This window comes from Pipistrellus hanaki (assembly GCF_964339955.1).
Source record: "Pipistrellus hanaki genome assembly, chromosome: 3".
Lineage (NCBI taxonomy): Eukaryota > Metazoa > Chordata > Mammalia > Chiroptera > Vespertilionidae > Pipistrellus > Pipistrellus hanaki.
In genome coordinates, this window is record NC_140505.1 from 156,951,537 (window position 1) to 156,978,148 (window position 26,612).

General features: G+C 40.9%; 1 protein-coding gene across 1 annotated transcript in view; it reads left to right on the plus strand.

Annotated features, from left to right (window-relative positions):
- Nucleotides 1-12,203: 12,203 nt before the first annotated feature.
- Nucleotides 12,204-26,612, plus strand: part of ITPR2 (inositol 1,4,5-trisphosphate receptor type 2) — a 416,442-nt gene continuing 402,033 nt past the window's right edge. Inside the window, exon 1 of the mRNA XM_084877146.1 lies at nucleotides 12,204-12,694. Coding sequence (XP_084733272.1) covers nucleotides 12,603-12,694 — 92 coding nt within the window. The 5' untranslated portion in view covers nucleotides 12,204-12,602. The remainder of the gene's footprint in view (nucleotides 12,695-26,612) is intronic.

Here is a 26,612-nt window from a genome sequence, read left to right on the forward strand (position 1 = left end):
TGCAGATGGGCAGCCATCATCTGTGGTTTGCCTGAGCTCGCAGCCACTATCCCCTGCTTTCCTGAGCCACCAATGGTAGCTGCCCAGCAGCCCGAGGCTCAGCTAGGGGGTGATCAGGTTGTCAGGGGAGAAATTAGGGGCAATCAGGCCAGCAGGGGAGACTTTAGGGGCATCAGGTTGGCAGGCAGAGGTGGGTTAGGGGCGATGAAGCAGGCAGGTAGGCAAGTGGTTAGGAGCCAGTGGTCCCGGATTGTGAGAGGGATCCCGGATTGGAGAGGGTGCAAGCCGGGCTGAGGGACACTCCATGCACAAATTTCATCCACCAGGTCCTTAGTTTAAAAATATTAACTGAAAATTATATGTGGAAATTGTCACCTTATCAGTACTATCTTCAGGATATTAAGAGTAATTAATGTTGAGTCAGTGATTTCTCATAATGAGATTGAGTAATATAAAGCTCATTTGTAATATAAAGCTCATTGATTCCTTTCACTTCTCTGAGGCACACCCTCTGCCCCTATAATATATCTTGAATTATACATTACACGTTATGTTGAACAAATGGATGAGTAAGAAAATTCCTGTTCATCTGCAATATGCAAGTGTTACAGTGAGATCCAAGAACATTCATTTTAAGAGTCATAGTGACTTATATCAATAGAATACCTGCCAAAAATATAGATTTTACCTTTACACAATTGTCACAAATTTATATGGCAATTTTCTTCAGATCACATAAAATTTAACAATGTAATCTTTAGAATTGTACCAGATGGAGAACAGATACACTTTTTGCTAATAAAATCCAATTTGAGAAATTCCTCTAACTCAGAATAAAAATGAAAAATCAAGGTGGAAAGAATAAGTATGTAGCTAAAAGGTATTGGATACTTTTCATTAAAAATTAGAGGACTGATTGAAAATGAGAAAGGCCAACTTCTTTTTATTTTCCCAAGAATGGCACCAAAGAGATAAGTTTTGATAATCTAATAGCATACATCATAGTTTTGTTTGCATTTATGATAGCCTTCACATTTTCAGGCCTATAATTTGTTTACATTTTCTCCCATTTTTTCAATGTGCCTCCGTTGCTCAACTGGACATAAAAATAATTCTGAAAATTGTAAAAACTGTTAAAATGTGTCATAAGTTGTAAAGTTGTTCTAAGAAGACTTTGTATAAATAGCCAAGAGTACTTGTTATAAGAATTAATATTAATGTTAAATGTTAATATATAGATAGTCATTAAGGAGGTTTTTCCTTCCTGACCATCAGTGAGGTGTTCGTTCAGGTTAGTTGAAAATTGCCAATATACAATAGGTAATTGATAATGTGATGTTGTTTGATTTGATAATTACCACAGTTTCCTGCTTTGCTTTGGTTTTGCAAACATGTCTTTATTATTCACAATAATACGTTAAAAAAAAAAAAAGGAACAAAACCAATTAATGTTCCCTCAACTGGAATTTTTGCAAATGCATCAAAACCCAAAATATACTATAGATTTGATCAAAATTGGTGTGCAAGTAATTTTATTAGTTTCTTGGGAACAAGTTTTATCCTGGAAGCAGCCAAAACTTTGAGAAAACAAAATCAGAAATTCTTAGTCTGTTGTCTAATTACTTTCAAACATAAAGTATCTCATTGTTCCCCCAAAATCAGTCAATGAAAACATCTATTGCAGTGGCATTCTAACACCCAGGGTAATAGACACATCTAATGAGTTAGCTGAATCTAGAGAGGCTGCTCTTCCCAGCCCTGCCTGCCTGTCTTGCTCCACATTGCATCCCCGGGTAGTTTTCTTCATCACTCTCTTCATTTCCCTCTCCTCCTTCCCTTCCATTCTTTCTTTCTTTTTTCTTCTTCTTCTTCTTTTTTTTTTTTTAAAAAAAAATATATATTTTATTGATTTTGTACAGAGAAGGGAGAGAGAGAGAGAGCTAGAAACATCGATGAGAGAGTCAACGATCAGCTGCCTCTTGCACACCCTCTACTGGGGATATGCCCACAACCAAGGTACATGACCTTGACCGGAATCGAACCTGGGACCCATCAGTCCCCAAGCCGACGCTCTATCCATTGAGCCAAACCGGTCTCGGCCCTTCCATTCTTTTTGCTTTGGTTTCCTCCTCTTTCTATACATTTTGTTTGTGTAACTTAAGAGAAAGTTTCCATTTTTGTTTCCTTTAGAATTGAAAAAACACATTTGCAAGTGTCAAAATACACAACCATATAATACCTGATTACAAGAAATTCACACACAGAGACACAAAACATCATGCATCTATTTTAATGAGGATAAATTACAGAAACCAATAATAAAACAGGTTTGGCTTTTATAAGTAGAAAATACTGCTCCTAAAGATGCTCAATTTTATTTGTTAACTATTTTGTTGAGTAAATACTTGAATATATTTTGTATGAAAAATTTTGACATCCCTTAATTGTTAAAACCACTCAAATTCTGTATTTTCTACCCGTGTGGATCTCTAGCTACAGTAATCAAAGAAAATGATGCAAATTGATTGTACCTCTGTGATGGCCATCAGTCAATCAGGCATGAGTATGCAAATTAACCCAACAAAGATGGCAGGTTAATTTGCATATGCAGGCATGGAGTGCTGGGCAGAGCAGGATTCCTGCTATGATGGGGAGGGTGGGGGGAGGAGGGAGCTACAGGAGCTGTGCTCCGGCCAGGAGCAAGGACTTGCAGGCTCCTGGGCGGCCGGGAGAGAAGCCAGGGGAAGGCCTATTCTTGCACAAATCTTTGTGCAATGCGCCTCTAGTAATTAATAATTATCTTTAAAAATGTAAGTTTTGTATTTTCTTTGTATGTATGCTTTGGAGGGCATGCATTATTATACTCACTGTTCACAGGTGACAGCATATGCTTTGATTTTTTTCCCCCCTCCAAAGACCAGCTTTCTAAACTCCCCTCCCCTGCAAAATGCTTTCTTAATAACATACATGATACCACATCACTATCAGAGGAAAGGGGCAATCCAAGAAATTCAGGAGCTTCATTTTATTGTGAAGTTGAAATATAACCAAATTTAATTTAGGCTTTAATATTTTGTTCAGAAAATAACAATTTGAGTAGTTGAGGAGGTTTTGACTGCCTGTGAGTGGGTGTAGCTCCTGGTGAGAGCATGAGAGGGAGTTGTTCATCTGTTCTTCTCTGTTTTAGCAGCATCATATCTTTCAGGTATGAGCACGTGACAGTTCTTGATGAGGTTCTAATGCTTAAAGAGCAATTCAATTTCACCTTAATTCTGACTTTAGAATCAATCTTTAGGCATGATGCAACTAGACTAGAGAATTCATAAAATATTTAATATCAATTTTTTCCCTTAATCCCCACTCAATGACTTACCAAAATCTGTTGGCATTTTCTAAAAAATGTTTATAAAGGTCACATTTTTTCTTTTTCTTTGTATCTTTTTGTTTTATATTTTTATTGATTTCAGAGAGGAAGGGAGAGGGAGAGAGAGATGGAAACATCAATGATGAGAGAGAATCATTGATCGGCTGCCTCCTGCATGCCCCCTACAGGGGCTATAGCCCACAGCCGGAGCATGTGCCCTTGACCAGAATCAAACCTGGGACCCTTCAGTTTCCAGGCCAACGCTCTATCCACTGAACCAAGCCAGCCAGGGCAAAGATCACACTTCTTGAGGGCAGAAACAGTTTCTTGTCATTCTTGAAAATTTATCACTTGTCATAGTTCTTATAACATAGTATCTGCTCAATGAATATTTGCTGAACGAGTTAAGTGACTGCCAGTATGTCCCACTGAGTTTGAATACATGGTTATATTCAAAACCTTTATAATGTTTACGTCTACTTGCTTTAAAAAAACATTGTCAGGTGGATGGCAACACGATTCATTTTCTGTGTCCAAATTCTGTGTCTTATTGGGTATTGGTTGACTAGTCCTGATGAAAAGAACCCAGCGAGACAATGAAACCTGATGCTTTCATCAATTAGGTGGAGGAAATGGGTAGAGACTTAGAAGTGGAGCAACCCAAAAGCATCTAATGCAAGGAAAACTTTAACAGGGCTCTTAGGAAAAAACAAAGGCTGTGCCAGAAATAAACATGAATGGTGCCTGGTGGGTGCTGCCTCTTGGGTGAGTGAGCTGTGTTGCAGCAGAGGGGAGAGCAGAAAAAATGAACTCGCTCTCCTCTCTCCATGTCCCTGTCTTGGTTCAAGAATAGGGCTGCCATGCTGAAACCCATTTGGTTCAGTGGATAGAACATCAGCCTGAGGACTAAAAGGTCTCAGGTTCGATTCCGGTCAAGGGCATGTACCTTGGTTGGGGGCACATCCCCAGTAGGGGGTGTGCAAGAGGCAGCTGATTGATGATTCTCTCTCATTGATGTTTCTAACTCTCTATCCCTCTCTCTTCCTTTCTGTAAAAAATCAATGAAATATATTAAAAAAAAAAAAAGAATAGGGCTGCCAATAAGAACATCTGCAAAGGAAAAAACAAGTTAGATAAATACTGAGTTGGAAGAAAATACTAGTAACTATAAATCAGGTGATTAAAAGAATGCAAAGTAAAGCTAATGTCGATTTGTAATATAGCCACTGAATACCCAATATGGTATGTTTTCATGGGCGAGTATATGCCTGTGTAATAAAGGAGATGGTATGTATTAAGAAATACAGTAGTGTCAGAGATATGGGCGATTATGGAATGACTCTAGGGGAGAATATTTCAAATGATGTGAGAATGGAGGAATTGTGACCAGTGAGTAGGATATCAGAATCAAACAGAACAGATACTGTAGCAAGTGTTCTTATACTTGCTATGATTACTCCCTGTTCATCCTCTGGTTCCACCCACAATTATCTACAAGTTCTTTCAGAGATTCTACAATGCAAATATAGATCTTAAACAGCCTACCAGGAAGTAAGCATGTATTCAAAACCTGGAGTTGTGGTTATCTTAGTTTGCACACAAATATGGGTAGGAAGTGATGTATGTGGTAGGTGCCCATCCTTTCAGGGAAATGAAAGTCTGTGTGAGGCAGCTGTGATGGGTGCAACATTGGAAGGAAACCTGAGTTTCCTCTAATGTAATCCGACTTCAATAGAAAATACTAAAGATTTATACACCAAGTGGCCAGGTTATTATGATCTTTGAATGCATAATGATCTGGCCACTCAGTGTATGTGTGTGTGTATATATATATATATATATACATATATATATATATATATATATATATATATATATATATATATATGTATATATATATATATATATATTAGAAGCCTGGTGCATGAATTCATGATGCATGGGTGGCTTCCGGACAGCCTGGCCAGGGGGAGGGGACATGGGTGGTTGGCTGGCCTGCCTGCTGGTCGAACTCCTGGTCGAGGGGGCAAAGTTGCATATTAGCCTTTTATTATATAGGATATACATTGAGTGGCCAGATTATTATGTGTTCAGAGATTATAATAATCTGGCCACTCAGTGTGCAATAGCCTTAACACATTCTGGAGACTAGATGCAATCTGACTTGGGAGAATTTTGGGGAGTTGAGTTAAGGTCCATTTGAATATCTGTAAAAAGCTCAGATTGAAAAGGGTTTAGCACTTTATTTCTCTATCGGTATTTGTGTCATTTATTGCAAGGTTTATTCACTATCATTCCTGCTCCAGTTTGATAGGCAGAGATTGTAATGGTGAACATGACCAAATCCTTGCTTAGCCTAAGGCCCCTAGCTAAGGCAAAATGGTAATACCCTTGCTTGCAACACTTTCCTGGAACATGGTACCTGGAAATAAGCAGACTACAAACACTGATAAGGTTGTCATGGAGAACTACATTCCAATCTTAAATCTGTTTCCTCCAAAAAGGGTGCATTCGGCTTCCACAGGCTTATTGAATTTTCACATAGCACCTTTTTCTTCTGAAATGTTCTGAAAGAGACACCAAACCTGCAAAAACGGACTGACACAAAATTGTATGTTCTCTGCTTATGATTTCACTACGAAGAACATAATCAACATTTTCTTAAAAATATGCATGAATAGAAAAATATCGATTAAAACACCAAAATCAAAACAGTTTCCCAGCATGTGCCATCCACAGCTGAGTGTAATGATTTCGTTTTCCACATCTCTGCCTTCATGCTACTGTGTCAACTTGTGAAAAAAAAAGTCTTCAAAATTTCTTGGGTGTATTTTCCCAGGTCTTGCCCTTTTTTGAGTTTTAGTTTTATTTTCTCTTCCCCTCCTGATGTGCCTTACTAATTTGGTGACCCAGGGTTAAGTTCCTTAGCTTCTCTAAGTCTCAGTTTCTTTAACTGTAAAATGGGCTAATAATAGCAATCATCTCATGGGGGTTCTTAGACAATATATGAAGAGTGTTCAGCAACAGAGACTCAGACATGGAAGTTATTAATGTATGTTAGTTTCCTTCCTCACGGTCCATCTCTTTTCCCTCTACCAAGAAAATTAGCCAGACAGGAAAAGTTGGGAACATATGATTTCACTCATATGGGATATAAAATTGAAAGCAACAAATGAACAAACAAGAAAAACAAACAAACAAAAACTCATAGTCACAGACAACATTATGGTGGTTACCAGAGGGAAGAAGATTTGATTTTGGGTGGTGAGCATACAATGAAATAGACAAATGATGTATCATAGAATTGTATGCCTATAACTTATATGTTTATTAACCAATGCTACCCCAACAAATTTAATTTTAAAAAATTGTTCTCATATCTTTCCCATTGATATTTACCTGTTGGTGAGTTTGGCCTTAGTAGTCTGTTTCCATTCATGAAGAGAGGTAAATATTTCTGAAATAAACCTTTAAGAGCAGTCCATACTGCTGGGGATCTTGGTAGCTGGATTATACGTTGAGAAATCTCTCTTAGTTTGAAGTTTAGGAACTGAACTGTCCACACTGCCCTACGTACGGTCACCAGAAGTCTGTGAGACGCTGGGACAGTCCACGTTCTGCCTTAAGTCTCCCCATTGTCATCCCGGGAACCACAAGCCTGGCAGCGAGCTCTGTCATTAGCTGGCAGTTTTCTTGTTGGCTTTTATCTGCTCTCTTCTGTGAAGATATAAAAGCTGTCAGCTCTGGAAGGAAGAGTGGCCATGTGACACGCTGGGTGGTTTTGTGGCACCAGGCTGGAAATGGAGCAACCTTTTATTTTTATTTTTTTATGTCTCAAAGTTTGTTTTCCCCATACGTCTGACATTTCCTTGTTAAAGATTTTCTTCTGTTACAAACATTTTTTAAAAATTTCAAATATCTTTGATAGAGATCAAAATTTCAATAATTCTCAAACACTGACTACTGTTTGCAGACGGGACTGATGTGTAAATGAAAGAGCTATTGATGGGTCTCTGGAGATGGGCCTGGTGCTGGCTTTATCACGAGTGTGTCTTCTTAAATAGGTTACAGCATCTTTCATGCTTGGTTTCTCATGACCCTCAATATTGATTTTCTCTCACATAATGATAATCATAAAAATAACTAACATTTATTCAGCACTTACTCTGAGTTAGGTGCCATGCCAAGCCCTTGAATGTGTTTTCTAATTTAAACCTCAGAAGGAACTTAGGAGGTAGGCACCATTATTGCCCTTATTTTACATATAAGGAAAACAAGGCTTCAGCGATTATCTATTTCAGTGAAGACTGGCAGAGAGTAAATTAGTGTGTTAGTAACTTAAACCTGTTCTATGTGATGGTTGGATTGTTAAATATTTTGGTGTTCAGTTATGGGATCCTTTTCAGAGTTGGATAAATGCTGTCCTGAGATTTTGCCGGAAACATAAACTTATACTTGGGAAAGAATTGTTGCAAATGGAAGTAGGCAAGATTTGAAAAATTCATATACTTAACCTTAAAAATCTTTATTTTCTCTGTTATCAAGACTGGGCCATGAGCAATTCAATGGCAGGCAATGTAAATATCTCGAAGATCCCGTGACCCTATCAAATAGGTCAGAAGAATATTTTTAAAAAAATATTTTATTGATTTTTTACAGAGAGGAAGGGAGAGGGATAGAAGGTCAGAAACATCGATGAGAGAGAAACATCGATCAGCCGCCTCTTGCACACCCCCTACTGGGGATGTGCCGGCAACCAAGGTACATGCCCTTGACCGGAATCGAACCCGGGACCCTTGAGCCGATGCTCTATCCACTGAGCCAAACCGGTTTCAGCAGGTCAGAAGAATATTTTAATAGGTTATTGAATTGGGAGTTTCAAGGGAGGCATAAAATGCCATAAATAGGACCAAGATACAAATTTTGAAAGGAAACGTTTCCAAAATCAGGGTTATAATGCTGAAAAATCCTTCTCTCTAACCAACGATATAAAACAATTGGGCTATTAGGGAAAAAGAGAGGATTTTGTGACAATGAGTGCTGAGTGAGCTGCTGCTGTGTTCTGAGGCCAGCTCTGCCCCCATGCATGAGAGAGGACCCTGTGTGTAGAGGGGGTGTGGTGTGTGTGTGTGTGTGTGTGTGTGTGTGTGTGCATGCACGCGCAGCTAGAAGGTGGTGACTCACTTTCTTCCAATTATTCTTGCCCTATGGACCCACGAATGCTAGGATCAGAGTGGCCTGGGAAGCTTCATCAGGAAAGTGGGACTTGGGCATGATGCAGTGGGAGAAAGGAAAGAGGAAGAGGAATTTCAGGACATCATATTCAAAGGCACGAAGATGGAAAGTGCCAGCTTATATGTGTGAAGTCTGGCTTTTCATGAGGAAATCAGGAGTAGAAGAGTGAAAATTGAGGTTATAAAAGGAGAAGGGGACCAGACCATGAACAGCGTGGAAGGCCAGGTCATTAGGTGTCACATATTCTCAGCACAGGAGAATCCATTTAGATGGACTGATGTCCACAAGCTCTGATATTCACATCAGTGTATTAAAGCCTTTGAACTCCTTTCTATAGACCATGGGGTGTCATTGTCAGTTTGAGTGGTTTTGATCACATCAACTTTGTGAGGAGAAGGCTCTGCTTGCCATGAGGATGGTGACTCTGGGTGGCTGGAAAAGTGGACTTCAGTGAGCAGGCAATAGGATAGAGCAGAGCAAGGATAGCAGAGAAGATAAAGGAGAGACATTTTTGAGATAAAAGAAAGGAAGAAACAGGTAGAGAAAGGAATGAAAAGTGACTGCAAGACTTTGTGCCTAGATTCTTAAGAGACTGGTGATTCCATTGGATGAAAAAGATGGTTTTTATTGGAAGATGGAACATTTTGTCTATAGTTTGAAGGCAGAATTGACAGAATTGCTGATAGGCTAAATGTGGGGTATTAAAGAAAGAAGTTAAAAATGATTCCAAGAGTACAGTCAATAATCTATATATATAAAAGCCTAAGCAACTGGCTGACCAGCTGACCATCCAGTAGCTATGATGCACACTGACCATCAGGGGCAGAAGCTCAATGAAGGAGCAAAAACCACAGGCATGGAAACACAGAACAGACTGATGAATCTCAGAGGGAAGGAAAGAAGAGGGAGGTTGGGAAGAGATTACCCAAAGATCTTATATGCATACTAGAGGCCTGGTGCATGAATTTGTGCACCAGTGGGGTCCCTCTGCCTGGCCTATGGGGAATCACGCCAAAACCAGCAGTCCAACATCCCCTGAGGGGTCCCAGATTGGGAGAGGGCGCAAGCCAGGCTGAGGGACCTCACAAATCCATGCACTGGGCCTCTAGTATTGTAATAATTATATATGGTACCAGGTAGATATTGGAAATATCAGGGGAACACTTTTTAAAGTATATGATGGTTTCACCACTCTGCTGTATACCTGAAATTAATATAAATGTTGAATGTAAACTGTAATTAAATAAAATGAATAAAAAAAAGATTCCAAGGTTTCTGAGCTGAGCAAATCTAAGGACAGAGTTGCCATATAGCTAAGGCTGGGAAAGCCATTTTAAGGAGTCTTTGGTGGTTAGTTGACCGTTTTTGCCATGCCAACACAGCACTGTGACCTGATCCAATTCTCAGACTACACCTCAGTGGGCGGTGAGTGGTAGGACTGAGGTTAGAAGGAAGAAAGCCATTGGATTTGGGTACTTGGCTTGAAGTTCACACCTATTCATTGGCCATTAGCACAAACAATCACCCACTTATTTTGTAATATGCTGTCCACAGATAGGTTGGGTCTAGAGGAAACAAAGAAAAACATTCATGACTTTGATCAATAATTGTTGAACATCCATTGGATATATGGCACAGGACTGAGCAATATGATGAATAATAGAATTTAATTCATGGATCTCTTTGATAAACAGAAACCTTCATTTCCAAGTTCATCATCTTGTTCTGACCCAAGTTTTTTAGTAGTTCATCATCTTGTTCTGACCCAAGTTTTTTAATGTCTTGGAGGTCCCTAATGGTAATATCATGTGTGCAGACAAATGGACATTCCATCATCATGTAACAGGCATATCTAAGCTTCAAAGTAACCTTTTCCCAAGGAGAACACAAAAGTAAAGAGAGATCTGTCAGCTGCATGGTAGGGCAATGACTGGGTCTAGCTTATCTCAACATGTACAGGCTTTGCACCGGCATTTCCTGGATTCTGTGTCTAACATTCTATTCTCTATCCTCAGGGCTTTCTAGACACAAACATTTGCATATGAAGCTTATGCTTCTTTCATCTTTCCATTATGTGATTACATCTCAAACAAAACTTTTTTTGAACTATAGGACATTCTTGAACTGAAATTAAAAAATTTGGCCAGTTGCACAAATTGGCACACCCCCCTCGGCACGCCTTGAGTTCCTTCGCTCTTCTGCAAACCTTGCTCTGGAGGGATTACGTAGGTCACAAATTCTTTGGGTGGGGACTGTCCTAACGCTGCTCTGAGTTTCCCCTCTCTGGGTCTTCCTGAAAGGTAGGGCAAAGGCTTCTAAAGGGATGTGATAAGATGGGCACTACAGAAGTAACAGAGAAGGTGTGGAAATGTGTCCAGCCACCATTTTCATTGTGAATGCTGGAGCTTTAGGAGTTGGCAGCTTAAATTTTTAAACATTTTTTTTTCGATGACACTTAACACTCAGTATTATTTTGTATTCGTTTCAGGCACCCAGCATAGTGGTTAGACAATCATATATTGATGCTTTACAGTGTTCCCGTGATATTTCCAGGACCTACAGGGCACTATGCATAATTATCACAATATTATTGACCACATCCCCTATGCTGTACTTATCGTCCCCATGACTGTTTTGTAACTACCAATTTGTACTTAATCCTTTCACCCATGCCACCCACCTCCCAATCCCACGCCTCTCTGGCAGCCAAAAGTCCGTTCTCTGTGTCTGTGAGTCCTGTTCCGTTTTGTTTATTCTGTTCTGTAGATTCCACATCCAAGTGAAACCATATGGTGTGGTATTTGTCCTTCTCAAGAGCCGGCAGCTTGAAAAGCCAGCAGACTGTCATGGACACCGTGACCAGGGGCTCCAGGAGGTGGAAGGTTAGACCTGGGCTGGGAGTTCACAGCAGGAGGCGCAGTCTTGGAGGCTTCAGAGAAGGTTTACCGCCAACGGTTGGCCATAAAAATTGCTGGCTCGGCCAGGTGAGCTTCCCTCCGCCGAGGCCGCCTCCACCTGGACATCTGCTGACAGGTCAAGTTGCACGAACGCCATCTACTTGAGATTAAAAACCCAAACTGCATATTCCAAAGGGAGACCCTTGCGTTCTTCCTTCTTCCCTTACTTTTCCTCTTATTTTCTTTATGATGCATTCATTTTTTATTTCTATTTTCCCCTTTATTTCAGAAGACACCTTCTTCTCCCTCCATCAGCAAACCACGCACCCCCACGCATTCCACTCGGGCTCCTCCCGTTCATCTCCGGGCGAACCGCTGGCTCAGCCCGGGGCTCCCATCCTCCGCCAGTCCTCACCCCACTGCCTGCTTCAAGCTGCGGGAAATCGCCTCCGCCCGCCATCCTCCACGTTCCCCAGCTGGGACGGCCGCACCCCAGCTTTAGCCTCCCCTGGGCGCTACCCCGCGCGGCCTCCCCGGCTCCGGGGCTCCCCTAGCCGCCCCTTCAGCGGCCGCCGCGCGGCTCCCCGGGTGGCCCGGCCTCCCCGGCGTCGCCCCGCCCCCGCCCAGCTCCGCCCCCGGCCGCTGCTCCCTGATTGGCCCCCCGCTCCCTCCTCCCGGGGCTCCTCTCCTCCCCGCGCCCAATGGGCAGCGCCACCTGGTCCCCAAATTCCCCCGAGGGCACCGGGAGGCTCGCCTGCAACCCCCAGCGTCGCGGTGGCCAGGACGGCGGCGGCGGGGCGCACCGAAGGGAGGGGGCCGGGAGGACGCCGGAGGAGGAGCAAAGGTGTCGGCGAGAAAACTTGTGAAAGGAACAGGAAACCTGCCCGGGAGGCGACCGCTGCGGCTCCGAGGTGTCCGCGCGGCTGCGGCGTCGCTCCCCCACGCGCGGGGCAGGGCTGCCGAGCCGACCCCTGGGCGCCCCGGCCGTGCCCTCTGCAGCCGCTCCGGGCGCCGCCGCCGTGCGCTGCGCTCCGCTCCGCTCCTTGGAGAGGGCGGCGAGGGCGGCGAGAAGAGGAAGGACATCTAACCCTGGAGCATGAAGCAGCATGTCTGATAAAATGTCCAGCTTCCTCTACATCGGGGACATCGTGTCCCTGTACGCGGAGGGCTCGGTGAACGGCTTCATCAGCACGCTGGGGTAAGCCGCCGGGCCGGGCTGGGCGGCGCGCGGTGCCGGGGCCCGGCCTCCGGGGCTGGGTCGGCGCCCGCGGGCGGCGCGGTGGGTGCGCTCCGCTCGCCCGCGCGCAGGAAGCTGCCCCGAGTGGCAAGATAGTCTCTGCAAAACTTCGTAATCTCCCCACTCGGAGACGCTCCGAAAAGGAGGAAGTGATTCAGAAGCCCCGAGACAGGCCCGGCGAAGTCTTCGCTGGCTGCCTCTCCACGGGTTGTTTTGATTACAATGTTGTTGTTTTTAACCCCCTTAGAGGTGAAACAACACACCTCCTCTCCCCATCTTTTCTCGCTACCGCTCTCTACCCCCTGTCTCTCCAGACCCGGTTTGTAAAGAACTGGCGATACAAGTCCGTGGCCTAGGTAGGACCTGGAAGACAAGGCAAGCAAAGGGGTGAGCTCAAGTGTGGCTTTGCCCTGCGGGTGCAGCGGCCCATACCCTCGGCGCTTAAGTAATTTCCTTTTGGCCCCGCCACACCGGGGCTCGCCCCGCCATCCGGGCAGCCTAAGGCCGCCCTCCGGGGCGCTGGGACCCTCAGAGGTCACGTCGGCCTGCGGAGTGCTAGAACTCAGACCTACTTTCTCCACTTCCCGGGGCTTGGCCCAATTGCAATGATGAAGCTCTCCTGGAACTCAGCTCAGTGCAATGCCCTTGAGATTCGAGTTGATTTATGAATGGGGTACATGTTAAAACAGCATGCTAGTGGTTCAACAGGACTTTTTTGATTACGAGTATTTTCACGGTCTTGATTGAGAATACCAGGTCGCAGTTCAAGTGCACACTGCCACCTATTCAGTGAGCATGTATTTAGTTGTTACTGCATGGACTCAGCAGGCAGACTGCTGAGTTCAGAGAATTCAGGCTGCGGAACTGGTGTTTCTACTCGGTCACTCACTGTTTTCGGCAGTGAGGTTTTAACAGACGTGACTTAACATGCAGTGCCCCGGAGTGTGACTTCCAGCCCTGTGATAACGGAGTGGTGCCTACTCTGCAGGGGGCGTGGAAGTCAGGAGAACTTCCAGTGTCTGTTATGTGTGCGCCCACCTCTCCCCATGGGTGAAAGAAGGAAGGGAGATTTAATTGAATCCCTTTAAGATCAGTGATATTTACTTGTCAAACTGAAGTGTGGGGGTATTAAGAAAGGCTGGCCAGTGCTTATGCTGGGTTTGTAAGTCTTGAGCTACCATTTGTTTCTGGGAGAATTTACAGTGTTAGTTCAGTTTTTTGGGGGGCGCCCAACAGCATTTTGCCAATGAACTTTGCTGCATTTCACACTTAGCCTCCATAGACTCCATACCTGTGGCAGTTAAGCAGGGAGTGCTCCAGGGTCTGGATGCTTGGGGTCCAATCCTGGCTTTTCCACTTGTGACCCTTTTCACCCCAAGGAAGTTACGTAATGGCTGTTTCTCAGTTTCCTCATTTTTGAAAACAAAACAAAACAAAACACCACCAACAAAAAACCACAAGAATAATGGTTTCTGTCTCAGAGGGTATGGTGAGGAAGAAGTTAATATACGTACAGTGCTTGGCATGATATCTGTCAATGAATAAACACTTATAAAAAGTGTTAACTATTGTAACCATGAGCAATGGTTACAGTTGTGGACAAAATAATAAAAAGGGTTAGGAGTAAAGTGCACAGTCTGGACAAACAAAAAGTCATGTTTTATAGTGGATGGGTAGCTATTGGCACAGAGGGCTTTCGATGGGAAGTCAGGAAGGTACAACTTTAGCCGTTGTGGAGTCTGCCCCTCTCATTTTAGAGATATAGGAGCCGAGGGCAAGAGAGATAAACAGAATACATTAATGCCACAGCTGGAACTGGAACCCTGTCTCCAGACTCCCACTCCAGAGCTCGTTTCTTTGGTTGCGCGTCATAATCTTTAAGCCTTGAGTAAAAAATTAACTTGACCTTTCATGTAGTATATACGTTTGTATAAATGTTGCTTATTTGTGTCCAGTAGCTCTTGCTGGTGTTTTGAAAACTTAAGTTTCCTTACAGTGTGTTTGTGCAGTATTGTTTTCTGTTAACGAACCGGGTCTTGAGGTTGCTATAAGACCTTTGTGCAGCTGATTCTCAGTTGAGGATCTTTAGAAATGCTGGCATTGGTGAAGCTTGGTGTTTTGATTGGGTATTTTTTTTTTTTTTTTTTTTTAACCTTGTGAAACTCATCGTCCTTTTAGGAGTTTTAATCTTTTAGGAGTGATAAAGCCCCAGGAACTGGTGTGCATGCCACATGATGTTTTCTAGGCAGAGTAGCATCATCTATTTTATTCACTTAGAACACAATTGGTAGAGATGTATTTTTGCAAGTTGATTTTAGGGCATGGTAGTTATGGTTTTTCATTATATCGCTGTAGAGTCATTATTTATACACATTCTGTGTCAAAGACAGAGTTCATGCCTCTAGTTGAACTTTCTTGCTCTTTTATTAGGTGAAGATCTTATTCTAGGCCTGTTGCTAATTAGCCACATGACCTTGTTCATGTCATATTCTCTTTTTGTGTCAGCTGTGCCCATCCCCCTGGGGTATTATACTAGTAAAATTGAATAAAAGAGACAGAAATGAGAGTCCATTTTTTTTGGAAAGTGCTAGGAAAATCCACATTATCCTGTCTAATAAAGAGGGAATATGCTAATTGACCATCACACCCTCACAAAAATGGTGGCACCCACAGGCAATAAGGAGGGAATATGCTAATTGACTGCCACACATTCAAAGATGGAGGCTCTCACAGCCACAAGATGGCAGTGCCCAGTACCCTCAGCCCCACAAGGGTGACAGGTGTGCAGCACAGCTGGGCCTGCCCCCAGTCAGGTCCAGCTGCTCCGAATACTTGCCTCCGGAGTCCCACAATCTCCTTAGCCGCCCAGGGTTGGTCGAGGCTTGCACTGCTGGCAGTGGCAGCAGCAGAGGTGTGATGGGGGTGTCACCTTCCCCTAATCTCTGGGTCGCCTCACACCCCTGAAAGCTCCTGGACTGTGAGAAGGGGCAGGCCAGGCTGAGGCCCCCTTCCCCCATTGCATTTATTTTCATGCACCGGGTCTCTAGTGCTTATATATTTGTGGCCATTAAATTTATTCAAAAGATGTGTGGATTGTTAAAGTGAATCAGGACCTGGATTGGAGACATTGGCATTGTATTTAGTCAAAATACTTTGTTCCCCTTAATATTAAAAACTCAATGGCAGAGCTAAAAATTAGGCTTAAAGTTTCTGATTTCTATTTTAGCTCTTTTGACAGCAACCGGATGTTTGTTTGTTTTTAATTTAACTTAGGAGAGTGGTTAATGAGAACTGAGTTTACACATCATTTTGAGGAAATTAATAATGCTTGTCTGCAAATTTGCCTGATTTTTAACATTAAAGATATAAATAAATTTGGGAGGATACACATTATTATTTAGCTTTGGGAATTTTTGCAACTAGTAACACATTTTTTCAGTTGAAGAAATCACCGAGTTGCACTATATTAGAGTTTATCAGGCCCTTTTTTAGAGGCACTTCCAACTGGAAATGTGGAGGGGTTTTCTTAGGCTCTGTGACACAGCTTGTAAGTGTGTTTCCCAGTATGTGAGAAATTAGAATGCCTCAGTTGTGAAGATTTGCATTTTCCCTTTTTTCTCTAGTTATTCTTTAACCAGGGTCTACCTGATATTTCTGAATACTGAATTGTTTGTTTCAAACTGAAGTATTCTTTCCCCAGTTTGTGTAGGTGCAAAGGGGACTTGCTATGTATTTTCTAACTTAAATTTTCATCTAAACATCATTTTGGAAACACATTGACTTCAGGAAAACTGCTTTAAACCTTATTGAGTGAAGATGGTACATATTTTAAATAAATGAATTTTTGCTACTGGTGCATTTTAGGACTATAGTTCGTATTTTAAAAATGAAGGAGGGAATTTCGGAATGCGCGGTACCATTTCAAATACAGTATTAATTGTCCCTTTCCCCTTCCTCCCTTTTCTTTACACTGAAGTTTTCTTCTCTGGATGTTGCCACATCAGATACTTCATATTTCTGGGTCCCTCAAGTTGATCAATGATCAGGTACCACATGGTGGGAATGAGCATAGCAGAATTCCCAGAATGGATGGGATAGTAAAAGCAGGGAAAGGTAATGAATTCCTTCATTGTCTCTTCTCTGCATGGCTGACAGATTAGTAAATGACAAGTGTGCATATATGTATTGGTGTGTGTGTGTGTGTGTGTGTGTGCATGTGTATGCACATAGATCTCAGGATCTATTAAGAATCAACACCTACTAGTTAAGGTCTCAGAAAATTGTCAGGTGACCACACATTGAGGCAGTGACTGCAATAGCCCCATGAGGTATAAGAAGGCTTTGGTTAACTGCATATTACAATAGGGATGCCATCCTATATAATAAAGAGGTAATATGCAAATTTCAAATACAGTATTAATTGTCCCTTTCCCCTTTCTCCCTTTTCTTTACACTGAGATTTTCTTCTATGGTTGTTGCCACATCAGATACTTCATATTTCGTAAAATTCTAAAAATTGACCCTCACATCACAAGATGGCCACCCATACATTGTCACAAGATGTCCAGGCCTGCAAGGGTGGACAGTTGGGTGACCAGTCTTGCAGGGGAGGGCAGTTGGGGGCTATCGGGCTGGCAGGGGAGTAGTTAGGTGTCAATCAGGCCAGCAGGGGAGCGGTTAGGGGGGCGATCAGGCTGGCAGAGAGAAGTAGTTAGGGCAATCAGGCAGGCAAGCAGGCAAGTTGTTAGGAGCCAGCAGTCTCAAATTGTGAGAGGGATGTCCAACTGCCGGTTTAGGCCTGATCCCTGTCAGTCGAACATCCCCCCAAGGGGTCCCAGATTGGAGAAGGTGCAGGCTGGGCTGGGGCCTCTAGTAAAGATTATAATGGAGCTGAAAATTTTCTATCACCTAGTGACGTCTTAATCATGGTAACATCTATATATAGGAAAGCCTAAGCGACCTACTCACCACTGGCCGACTGGTCACTATGATGGAGCTGCCCCCCGGTGGTCAATGTGCTTCCAGAGCCAACCTCCTCCTGGCCAGCCAGTCCTGATCGGCTCCAATAAGCCCTGATTGATTGTGGGCCAGGCCAAAGGACCCCACCCGTACACGAACTTGTGCACTGGGCCTCCATTCTTAGCATAAAACATTACTCACATGTTTGTGGTGATGCTGGTGAGCCAATCCTACTGCACAGTCAGTTGTATAACAGTGTAATACCATACATACAATGACAGGAGTAGGCTAGACATCTGGTTTGTGTAAGTGCAGTCCATGATGTTTGCCTTAGGAAATCACCTGAGGACACATTTCTCAGAAAGTATCCCTGTCCTTAGGAGGCACATGACTACAGTCTCTTAGCCAGAGAGATCAGGGCTCTCATTATTACTTCCTGCTTGATTTTGGAAAATTCTGTGAACTTTTCAGTTCCTTTGTTTCCATGTCAAAGGTGGACATCAGGTAGTGTGATGGTGGGTCACACAGTTTATAAGTCTGATTTACTTCCTTTGATGAACAAAACTGTGTAAATGCTTACATTTATTCTCAATTATAGTTCCTTGAATTTCCTTGCCTGATCTTTTTCCTGCTTACACTTGAAAAAAAAAAATTAAATGCTTACAGACTTGATTTATTATCTTTTCTTTGTTTTACTCAATTATGCTATTGTTATAGTTTTAAAAATCTCTTATTAGGATTGTTTGATTAGTGGAAGTCATAGATGAATCAAGGAATGGTTATAGCCAAATTATTTTTGCGTAATTTGTAAGTTATCTTTAGTATCTTCCAAATAGAACCCTTCCAAGGAACAGCCACCATTTCCTGCTACACTAGGTATGTAAACTTAGCTTTGTTTTGACTAAGGCCGTGGTTGGCAAACTGCGGTTCGTGAGCCACATGCGGCTCTTTGGCCCCTTGATTGTGGCTCTTCCACAAAATACCATGGCCTCGGCGAGTCTATTTTGAAGAAGTGGCGTTAGAAGAAGTTTAGGTTTAAAAAATGTGGCTCTCAAAAGAAATTTCAATTGTTGTACTGTCTATATTTGGCACTTTTGACTAATGAGTTTGCTGACCCCTGTTCTAAGGCATATGTTATTATGATAAAAAATATCTAAAAATCCAATGGACCTTTGCATGTGTGCTTAGTGGGGAGGAAGAATACTGAGTTGCTTTGGAGGTCTAAGGGTCAGTAGTGTTGTGTTATGGAACCTGAAATCAGCTTGAATACAAAGAGAGTTTCTGAAATGGTGAACAAAAAGTTTATTTTAAGCTGAAAAGGATGGCTATTTCTTAAACTTAGAAGTCATCCCATAAATAACATTGCCGCAGTTAGACCCTTTCTTAGAGAGCTCAATCAGGTAAACCAGTGTTTCCCAAACTTCTCTCATGATGAGAATCACTGGTGGAGTTGTTAAACTACAGATTCCTGAATCCCGACTAAGAAGTGCTAAACTAGAATTTTTGGGAATATATAGGTAAAATTGTATACTTAACTTAGTGCTCTGTCTTAGAGATATACAATTTGGGAAACACTGAAACAATCCTCCCTCTTCAGGTGCCCCTGATTCTTGGCTTTGGTGGAATAGAATTTAGGGACAATTGCTTGGCCTCATTCTAAGTTTAACAGGAGCTTTTTTTTTTTTTTCTTTTTTTTTTTTTTTCCTTCACAGGTAACAATTTTGATAACCACATTTTCCCCTTGGAACTGTTCTAATACAGATAGTATGTAGATAACTTACAGAATATAGACAGAATATCATAGATTCAAACTTTTAAATGAATTCTGGGCACAGGGTGTGTCTTCATATATAAATGTAAAAGAAGAAATAGCAGTGGACTTTCTGACAAATTTGGAGCATAAAAACTGAATCAACTTTATTCTACTTTATATCAGAATTTAGTTAAGGAGTCACCAGGTTATAATCAAAGTCGTGAAACTTTGATGATCACTTATTCATTAATTTATTTAATGTATAAAACCAAGCCTCTCCAATTATTAATGCCTTTTTGTGTGTGATTATCATTCGATTCCCATGCAGATTTAGATGGGGAAGTCTTTAATACATGCCTTTAGAAAACCATGATTCTAACTGAAATTATATAAAATAAGACACATGGAAAATAGGGAAAGGAAATAGAATTGTGTTGGCACTGCTTGGTAAATGGATGGGTGATTTTAATGTTTATAGCTTATATATTTCCTAGATTCTATATATGTTACTTGCACACCTATTACTTTTATAGTCAGGTAAGTTCACTAAAATGAAAATAATGTTTTTTAAGCATTCTTCAGTTTCTTATTACTGTTCATTGACAATATTTATTTTAAAAAGCACAAATAAAGCGTTTCCCTGGTCATGGTCAGTGGAGAAAACCACAAACTAGGAAATTGCATGTTGCTGAAATAGATGGTCATATGTTTACCATGAAATATTTTTGTTCATGGTTATTATTGGTATTTTAAAATGTATTATGGAAAAATGTTTGCCTGCCCAGTAATGCTGAATAATTATGAATGGCTGATTTAACTTATGCAGTAAATATATAGTCTAATTTTAGAAGAAGTCTGTTTACGCATGTAAGAAGTGTGCACTTTAGCAAGGCTGACTCAGCCGTTTTAGTAAGCTTTGTACTCACTATGATACTTTTATTGCCTGAGTCAGTTTCTATAGGTATTAGTTTGTGAGAGATTTTGTGTGTGTGTGTGTGTGTGTGTGTGTGTGTGTGTGTGTCTGTGTGTGAATGAAATCAGTTGATTAAATGCTTTTATTGAATGTCTTTGGAATGGATGGATTAGCTCTTTCAAAATTTAAATCAAAGATTGGTTAACCATCGCTATTTTATAGTTTAACTAATGCACAACCACAGATCTCCGACCCTTAATTAAGAATAAGTTAAATTATTGACAGTGGACACATTTGACAAACTGCTTTAATCAAGTGATCAAGGTTAGGGTCACCAGCTAATATCATGTAATGAGAGGGGCCCGTCACCTTTGCAGTATTCTCCTCCAAAACACCTCCCTCCACTATAATTAGGAGAAAAAAAAATCCAAATTGAGGGATGTTCTACAGAATACCTGACTAGTATTCTTCAAAATTTTCTAATTGATTTAAAAAGGTAAACAAAGAACAAAAACCAAAGACATAAAGCAAGGAAAGACTGAGAAATTGCCACATTGTAGACTCTGGAGAAGGGATGACTACACACAGTGTGGTATGCTGACCTGGGTCCTGGACCTGAAAAAGGACGCTAACGGGAAAACTGGAAATGCAAATAAAATCTGGAGTTTTGGTCCTACTACTGTGTGAATGTTCATTTTTTTAGTATTGATGTAATATGGTTATGTAAGACACTAACATTAGAGGAAACTGGGTGAAGGGGTGAAGTACATGGGAACTCTCAGTATTATTTTTGAAACTTCTCTAAAATTATTCCGAAATTAAAAAAAAATTACTAAGAAAAAGATTAAGTTAAATTATCAAGTTACTCACAAAAAACTTTTAATCCTAAAATAAAAAATGTGTCTACACACATCATGAATCAAGCCCATGCAACTTTCCTGGTGACTTGGTCTATGCTGGAGCTTGCTGCAGATTGAATCATGAATTCACCCAATCAATATTTAATGAGCTCTGACTATGTGCTGGGGGTATAGGATCAAGAGATGCCAGATATTAAGCTATATTAATTTATTATTTAAAAATATATTTTATTGATTTTTTTTTTTCAGAGAGGGAGAGGGATAAAGAGTTAGAAACATTAATGGGAGAGAAACATCGATCAGCTGCCTCCTGCACACCCCGTACTGGGGATGTGCCCACAACCAAGGTACATGACCTTGACCCGAATCGAACCTGGGACCCTTCAGTCCGCAGGCCAATGCTTTTTCCACTGAGTCAAATCAGTCAGGGCTATATTTAATTATTATCTCATAAATTCAAACTTCCTTGAGAATTTGTATGACATTGGCTAGGATCTATGGGAGACATGAGCATTTGATAACCTTTTTTGCTCCCATTATTGTAAATGTCACAAGATCAGGAACTGACTCTGTTTTTTTAATCCTTGTATTCCTGGTATGTGTAATAATTCCATAGTAGGTGTTTAAGAAATAATTGTGAAATCAATGTAGGAATTACTTAGTAATGGAGATAAGACTGGTATTGAAAAATCAAACATAAGGCATTCCCCCCCCCCCCCCCCCCCAAATGCCATAATGATTTTGAAAACAGTATAACAGGGAGTCAGAAGAGGATTCTTTCTCTTGGCCTAGTATCACCTGAAGAGGGCTTCAAGGAGGAGGTGGTGTTTGAGCTGAACTTTGAAGGACAGTCAGGATGGATAGTTGTCCCAAATCTATACTCGTACTTTGATCATATATTCTTGATACTTTTTTCTTTCACTGAAAGAAATTGAAGTTTTACTGTTCATTCTAATAGCTCCAAAAAAGGAAGTTAACAATTTGGTATCACTGTAATATGCAAAGATAGAAGACAGTCTAAGAACATATTTTATGCTTATTTACCAAACATGAGAACTTTGTTTGGTTCAGACCCTCTGAGTTTATTTAGATTGCCTTCATACCTTGTCATGAATACGAGTTTAGACCTGAGATAATGAGGACAGGACTGCAAAGCCTAGTCAAGAAGAAACTTGGCAATTATATGGGAGAATTTATGCAATGTTTCCATCTCCATTGGATATTTTCTTTTTATTTTTTTCCTCCTTATTTCTATCCATCCCCAGTGTTTCATAGTTACAATTCAAGTGTGTTATTGAGGTTCAGTCTCTTACTAAGAGGTTTTGAGCCACTGTTAAAATGCCATCATAAAAATCTCTGTGAAAATTGCAAAATGCTGGACTTTTATTATGCATTAGTTATCCAAAGCAATTTCTCAACACAGTCCTAGAGAAAACAGAGGTTTCCAGTTAAGTAATTCCTAGATATCTAGCTCTACAAGACCTGTGGCAATGACTAATTATGAAACAGTCACTAATAGCAGACACTAGCACTCTCCACATAGTACCTCTTATTGAAAAGAGGTTTCTTCAGGTGATGTAAGGAATTATCTGGGTAACTAGAGCTAAATATGAGAGCCCAAACAAACATACAAACACACAAACTCCAATGAAAAACAAAACTGGATTAAAATGTTGTCAGTTAACTTTTCTAGTAGCAAATAAAGTGTATAATTTATAATGTGCTCTCCAACTCCTGTTTCAACTCACATTTAGTTCAAGTATTTGCAATCCTTGTATTGAATTATCTTGGAACTCTTGGAACGCAATCTATAAGTATCCCTTGCTGTCATCATTCTTATTATCTGATCTCCAAAGCCCAGAGGGTTTGAAAGACAAAGGGTACTTATATATCACTTTGCCCACATGGATAAAGCTTAAGAATTGAAAAATTATATTGTCTTAGAGGTAAGGCACTTTTGTTTGTAAGGAGCAGGAACCATCTATGGCTACCTTAAGCAAAGAAGGCAGTTTCTGAGAAGGATATTGGAGGAGCTCAAAGAAATGGAATGATGAGCTCAACAACCAAGCATGAGGAAAGGCAGACATTCAGGGCTTCTGTGGGAATCTCAGAGTAGAACCATCTCTCTGATCCTTGCCATTTACATGACTCAAGTACAGTATTTCCTATACTGGGAGTCTCTATTCTTAAATTTCAAATTACAGCGTGATAGAATTTAGCCTCACTTGGATTATTCACTCTTGAGTATGAAGGCAAGTCACAATAGCAGATCCAATGATCAGGGAAGTCATTGTAAGCATGGTTCTGATTTCTGTCTGCTTCTAAGGAAGTGTTTTATGGGGGAAAGAGAACAAAAAGGACCAGGGCATGAGCTTAGATCTCATTGCTTAGTAGATAATTTAATAGTAACTTCATAGTGTCTTTTAAAAGAAATTGGGGTAAAATATGCATCACATATTTGTCATCTTAACCATTTTGAAGTGTAAAACTCATTGATATTAAGTACATTCACAATATTGGGAAACCTTCCCCACTGTTCGTTTCTAGAAAATTTTCATCATCTCAGACAGAAATTCTGTATCCTTGTGGCAATGACTCTCCCATTTTCTCTCTCCTGTATCCACCCCCTTCGTAACTCCTAGTCTACTTTCTGTCTATGAATTTATCTATTCTAGGTGCCTTTTATAAACGGATTCACACAATATTTGACCTTTTGTGTCTGGCTTAATTTAACCTAATGTTTTCAAGAGTTACCTATGTTGTAGCATGTATCAGTAATACATTCCTTTCATTGTTAAACTAGAGGCTTGGTGCACAAAATTTGTACATGGGGGGGAAGGGGAAGGGTTGGTCCCTGAATCTGACCTGCACCCTCTCCAATCTGAGAGCCCTCAGGGAATATCCTACTGACATACTAAGCCCACTCCCCATGGTTCTCTGCTCTCTGTGGACCTGCCTGTTGGATGCTACTGCAGGTCCTGGTATTTGCTTTCTGTGGGAGCCCTGCTGTCAGCGCTCTGAGGGGGGCCTGCGGACCGTTGAGGTCCATGTGTTCTAGTCATTTGGTGGGGAGCTGGGGTTCCATTGCTGACATGGCTGACTCTGATCCCTGCTACCCCGCTCCTCCATTGAGGGTAACTTCAATTATGGCAGCTGCGTGGCCTCTGGGTAGATTGCCCTCTCCTTGGCTCACCAGGTCTGGCTGCTGCGCAGTCACCCTGGGAAGCGGATTTCTGGGTTCCCAGGGAAAGCACCTCTGGGCGCGGAGTTCAGAGGAAAACTATTGTGCTCCACCTCCTCTTGGGGCTCCCAGGCCTGAGCGGAGCACCCGTCCTGCTCAGGGCTCGGAGGGGAGAGCCGCCCCAGGGAGTCCTCCTAGCTGGGTGTGAGAAACGAAACTGGAGCCCTTCCTTCCTTGAACCCTGTCATCTTCGGGCATGTGAACGCATTTTATTTTATTTGATGCAAACTCAAGTGCCTGGCCTTGTGGGGCACACAGCCACGCCCACCCGCTCCTGCCAGATGGTACCGTGAGGGCGTCCTGGCTAATTAGCATATTCCTTTCTTATTATACAGGATATTCCATTGTAAGGCTATATTACATTGTGTTTAGCCATTCACCAGTTGATAAACATTTTGAGTTGTTTCTACATTTTGACTATTATGGATAATGCTGTTAGAAATATTTGTTTACAAGTTTCTGTGTGGACATATGTTCACAATTCTTTTGGGTATACCTAGCAGTGAAATTGCTGGTTCATAGGATAACATATTTAACATTTTGCCTTAACCTTTTCTATTCTACTTACCCTGCTTTACATTTTTTCACATCATCTTATTACATAAAATATACTTTACTGTTTATCACCTGCCTTCCTGGTTGGATGTAAGCTCTTTGAAGGCAGGGATTTTTTATTTTGTCACTGAGTGTCTCAAGGGCTTAGCTCCATAAATATTTATTGAATGAATATTTGGTTAATTAAAATATACCTATGCTCAAAACCCCAAGTAACTGTTAACATCATTTCCTCTCTGGAAAATAGCCAATGTAATTGTTAAATGTTTTGTGATTCCATGCTGGTAATTCTTTTGAAATGGATGAAGGTTGTCATTGGATTTATTCGATTAAGTCTTGCTAATAGGTACTTTAATAATCTCATATATCTGCACTTGCCCACCCCAACATCTGATAAAACTTACAATCTGCAAAAAGATAATTATATATCTTTATTTAATGGTTTGCATGCTATAGCCACATTAAAGAAAAGTTAATATTTCTAAAAGTTTACCTTTGTTTTTACATGTGCAAAGAGTGAATTTGTAAGCATTTTATGAGACCATGTCTTAATTTAGATTGACTCTTTTTCTTGATGGGTAATAAATAATGCATTCAGTACTTTAACTACTGTTGGCAGAAAAGTTTAATTGGAAATAATTTGCTAATATAAAACCAGAAAGTAGTAAAAAATTACAGAATTTTAGAAAATACAAGAGGGCATAGGACAACTTGTAATTTTCATTTTTGAAATTTAGAAATGTGTCTTTAAAGGTTAGGGCTATCCATACAGGTTGAAGAGAACAAGTGGTTAATATTTTTGGTGTTTATGAATTTATAATTTATCTAAGTCTGCTATAATGTGTTTTACCTCAGGCTTATTCCAAAAGATACGTGTTTGGTCTTTCTCTTTAAGAACTTGTAATGCTCTAGTGGTGGCAGTGTACAATGAGGACTTCTTTGATAGTATATTTGCATAGAGTACAGATAATAAAATGAAAAATATAGGTATGTACAAATTATAAAATACTTAAAAAAACTAATATCATATTCCCTCTAGTTCTAGCATGCTAAGATCTTCTATGATAGATATTTAAAAATGTAATATCTTTAGAAAAGTAACTTTGAGATGAAAGATACAAAATATCAGAGTTTTGTCTCATTTCTGTTAACATCCAGATTAATCCAGTTGAAGTGTTCCATTCCAGGTAAAGATAGTGACTTAAAATCTGTTGCCCAAATCACCAAACACAGACCTATTAGGAATTCAAAGTAAGTTAATGATTTAAGGACTAGTTACTTGTGTTTGGCTAAAGTGTTCAAGGTCATTGCCAATATCAGGGACATAACTACTTAAACATTTGCATTTCAAGTAGATTTTTTCCTTTAATCTTAGTTTCAAAGAGTGTATTTTCAGCCCTGGTTTGTTTAAAACAAAACAAAACAAAACAAAACAAAACAAAACAGCGGGGAAGGTAAAGAAAGGAGTTTTGTATTCAGGGCTATGTACTTATGGCTAGGAATGGTATTGTGACACTTTAAGCCAAATCAAGACTTATTAATGAAAGTGTGTTTTAAAACTTCACAAAGTTAGTCCATCTCTAGGATTGTTAGCAAAC